The sequence below is a fragment of the Magnolia sinica genome, chromosome 5 (genome assembly GCF_029962835.1).
Source record: "Magnolia sinica isolate HGM2019 chromosome 5, MsV1, whole genome shotgun sequence".
Classification (NCBI taxonomy): Eukaryota; Viridiplantae; Streptophyta; class Magnoliopsida; order Magnoliales; family Magnoliaceae; genus Magnolia; species Magnolia sinica.
The window spans coordinates 115,329,957-115,333,892 of record NC_080577.1 but is presented as its reverse complement, the minus strand read 5'-3'; the positions used below and the strand labels follow the sequence as shown (position 1 = coordinate 115,333,892).

General features: G+C 43.6%; 1 protein-coding gene across 1 annotated transcript; it reads left to right on the top strand.

Moving 5' to 3' along the window:
* The first annotated feature begins 1,788 nt into the window (after window positions 1-1,788).
* Window positions 1,789-3,569, top strand: LOC131246876 (cytochrome P450 94B3-like). The gene has a single exon (XM_058247328.1). The coding sequence runs from the start codon at window positions 1,883-1,885 to the stop codon at window positions 3,410-3,412; it is 1,530 nt and encodes a 509-aa protein (XP_058103311.1). The 5' UTR covers window positions 1,789-1,882; the 3' UTR covers window positions 3,413-3,569.
* Window positions 3,570-3,936: the final 367 nt, after the last annotated feature.

Here is a 3,936-nt window from a genome sequence, read left to right as displayed (position 1 = left end):
ATGTAAGACAAAATAAATCAATTAGAAATTAATCACCCCTACATTTGTGTAAATCGCCTGATCATTATTATGACAGGTGATTGAGAGGACAACTGTATCCCATAATTTAGTCTTAATCAGTACATCTCAGCACGGGATATATATCACCAGCATTCAATCAAACATTGAATCGAGTAGACACTACGTACTACTCCGATATTTTCTAATCACACGCATAGACCAAATACAAGCCCTCAATCATTTGTGTTACCAAGTACTTGATTGAATTGCACAGTCACGCCACACCAATAAAAACAGTTTCATTGGTGGTGAGTATTGCCCATAACACTATTTCCACTGGTGTGGTCCACTTGAATCTAAGATGGAACTGAATTTTAGACCCTGGGCCTAATAAGAGGTGCACCTCCCGGTTGGGTTGGATTTAATTTTTTATTTTTGTCCGCTCAAGCTGCGGACACCTTTGCTTGCGCAGTCGCTTAGCAGCCGTTGAGGAGTGTAAAAGAAGGTGCTCCGGTAATAATTACGTAGATTAGTGAGATACTTTCTGAAAACCTTGGTCAAAAGGGCACAGAACTGTACATTCTATCTTAATTAGATGGTGTGTGTGCATGTGAGGTTCTTTATTTTTTTTTTTTCAATTCCCTGCAAAACACACAATTTCCTTGAGAAAAACATACCACCCATGCATCATTTGTGACGAAAAAGTGGTTAGTTCATTCTAATTTTTATTTTTTAAAAAAATTCCGTTGCAAAAAAAAAAACACAATTCCTTTATATATATAACACACTACTCAGGCATTATTTGTTACAGTAAAGTAGACTTTAACTCCGTTGAATATTGATTGCCGCCCATGTTGTTTCTGACCGTCCACACGCATGGGAACAGCCGTTAATAAATAGTCGGTCAGATCTTTACCGTGTGGCCACCGACGAACCTAAGTGCAAGGTCCATTTATCTCTCCTTGCCTTATTATATTCACGGAAGGAAAACCAAAGACCGAAGAGTAAGTCACCAACCGTCAGGCAATCCGCTCGCTTGCCGACATGAAACATGGTGCCTATCTGAATATTAATTTCCCATTTTCATGATCCAAGTCGTTCATCTGGTGGTCCACACTCTACGCTTCCTTTCTCCTAAAAATCAATCCACACTAAATTGCGGGACCCACATGATGAACGGTCCAGATCTCATAATCAAATGACACATTGGCACATCCTGGGAGAGTACTATCTGATAGCTACTCTCTCGTGTATCTATATCACTACTTGCCGAAAATATCAGTTGAGGGATAACGACCTCCCTCCAATTTTAGCTAGCTACGATTTTGATGCCCCTACACACACTAATCCTACCACGCCCCACCACGCAGTCTCGCACGCTGACGTGTCATTTATGAACGAAATCCGACCGTTCAATAAGGTGTAATCTGCCCTGTGCATCATCTATTCTAAAAATGATCATCAAGCGGGTAAAACAATCATATAGCACACAAATATAATTATAAAATGATGATCTTACCATCCATTATGTTTCTCAGTTACCTTGCATGCAGGATTTCTGATTTTCTGGTTGTATTAACTAAGAAGTGGGCCCCACCTGGTAGACGTTTCGGAATTTCTACAAACACATCAGATTGTGACGTAGCGAAGCGTGTAGAGGTGATTGTGGGGTCAGGAGAAGTACTCATTGGTGCCGTTTTTATTCCCACATCATCTCTCACTTCAGCTCAAGAATCATGTGGCTGTTTATTCTCTTTTTAAGGAGCAAATTGTCGGTCGCTTCCTCTATAAAACCTCGTCCAACGGTTTTACAATCAACCCAAATTCCAATTTCCAAAACAACCAAACACTCCTCTCCCAATTCACAATTTCATATTCCAAAATGGTCATGTCCATCCCCCATCTTACACACATATCACTGGCATTTCTCTCACTCTCTTGCTTCTTCTTCATCTTACACATGCTTCTATCTCGATCCCGCCGATTCAACTGGTTCTACAGCTATGGCCCACCAACATACCCGATTCTCGGATGCTTGATCGCCTTCTACAAGAATCGCTACCGTCTATTGGATTGGTACACCGATATGTTAGCACATTCGCCGACTCAGACGATCTTAGTTCAACGCTTGGGTGCCAGGCGGACCATCATCACTGCAAATCCGGATAACGTTGAATACATCCTCAAGACCAAGTTCGATAATTTCCCCAAAGGGGAGCCCTTTACGGAGATCCTCGGCGATCTCCTCGGCCGTGGTATATTCAACGTCGACGGCGAGCTCTGGCACACCCAACGCAAGCTAGCGAGCCACGAGTTCACTACCAAATCCTTGAGAGAATTCGTCATATCAACGCTCGAAGCTGAGGTTAACGAGAGGCTGGTCCCGATCTTGAAATCCGCCGCTGCAGATCAAACGGTGGTGGATTTGCAAGATTTGCTCAGACGGTTCACATTCGATAGTATATGTAAGGTTTCGTTAGGGACGGACCCGGGCTGCTTAGACCCGTCACTGCCAGTATCGAATCTTGCAAGATCATTCGACATGGCGTCGGAGATAAGCGCAAAGCGAGCCACGTCACCTGTTTTTGCAGTGTGGAAGGCGAAGCGAGCTTTGCGTGTTGGATCGGAGAAAAAACTCAAGGATGCTATCAAGCTTGTTCATGGTGAAGTGATGGAGATTATTCATTGTAAGAAACTTAAAAACAATGAATTAGATGAAACAAGTAGTGTAAATGGAGATCTTTTATCGAGGTTGATATCGGGCGGTCACGATGAAGAGGTGATTCGTGATATGGTCATCAGCTTCATAATGGCCGGACGAGATACAACGTCAGCTGCTCTTACGTGGCTCTTCTGGTTGCTGGCTCGTCATCCTGATATCAAGAAAGAAGTGATCGATGAAGTGTCGACGCCGCTGGAATCGGATGAAGTAAGATTAGATTACGAAAATTTGAAGGAAATGAAATTAGTGAAAGCATGCTTATGTGAATCGATGAGATTGTATCCACCTGTTGCATGGGACTCCAAGCATGCACGGCACCATGACACGCTTCCGGATGGTACACGTGTGAACAAGGGCGATAGGGTGACATATTTCCCATATGGAATGGGAAGGATGGAGACAGTGTGGGGCAAAGATCAGTTAGAGTTCAATCCAAGACGTTGGTTAGGATCGACGGTGCATATTACATCTTACAAGTTCCCTGTGTTCCAAGGTGGGCCACGAATTTGTTTAGGGAAGGAGATGGCATTCATTCAAATGGAGTACGTGGTAGCTGCGATGCTGAGGCGGTTCGAGTTCCAACCGGTTCGGCAGGACCCGCCGGTTTATGTGCCCCTCCTGACTGCTCACATGGACGGTGGATTGAAGGTGATGGTTAAGGAAAGAGGAGGGAAATCTGTAGGTTCTTAGCTTAATTTGAAATGTAGATGATATAAATTTCAGAAGAGTACCATTGAGTGTATACACAGTGTTAGTGTGTATTGTGTTAGGATGTCGTATATATGACTCAGTGTTAGTGCATACACGGATATTGAGTGTAATATATTTCCTTGGAATAGCATTATTATTTGGCATTTCTTTCGTACCGAGATGAATACTGGCATATAAAAACCGCGATTGACGGTGGGTGGGCCATCCTAAATTTTTTTTTCGATGGTGTGGCTTGTTTGACTTATGCATCTTAATGATTTTTGGGTTTCTGGGTTAACATTACGCAGTATGACTATTGGATGGGGTGGATGTCATTAAAGCTCCACTCACGTGCAGCTCAGTCAGAAAAGGTGACGGCTTCCACGGGGGTCGTCCTTTGGTTTATGACCTATCTGGGTAGCGTCACGGTTTGGACGGATCAGGTTGAGCCACGTGCATGACAATAAATTCCTGTTGGAGACGCCAGTTTCCCATAACCGAAAGCTCTTCAGAGCCCGCCGCAA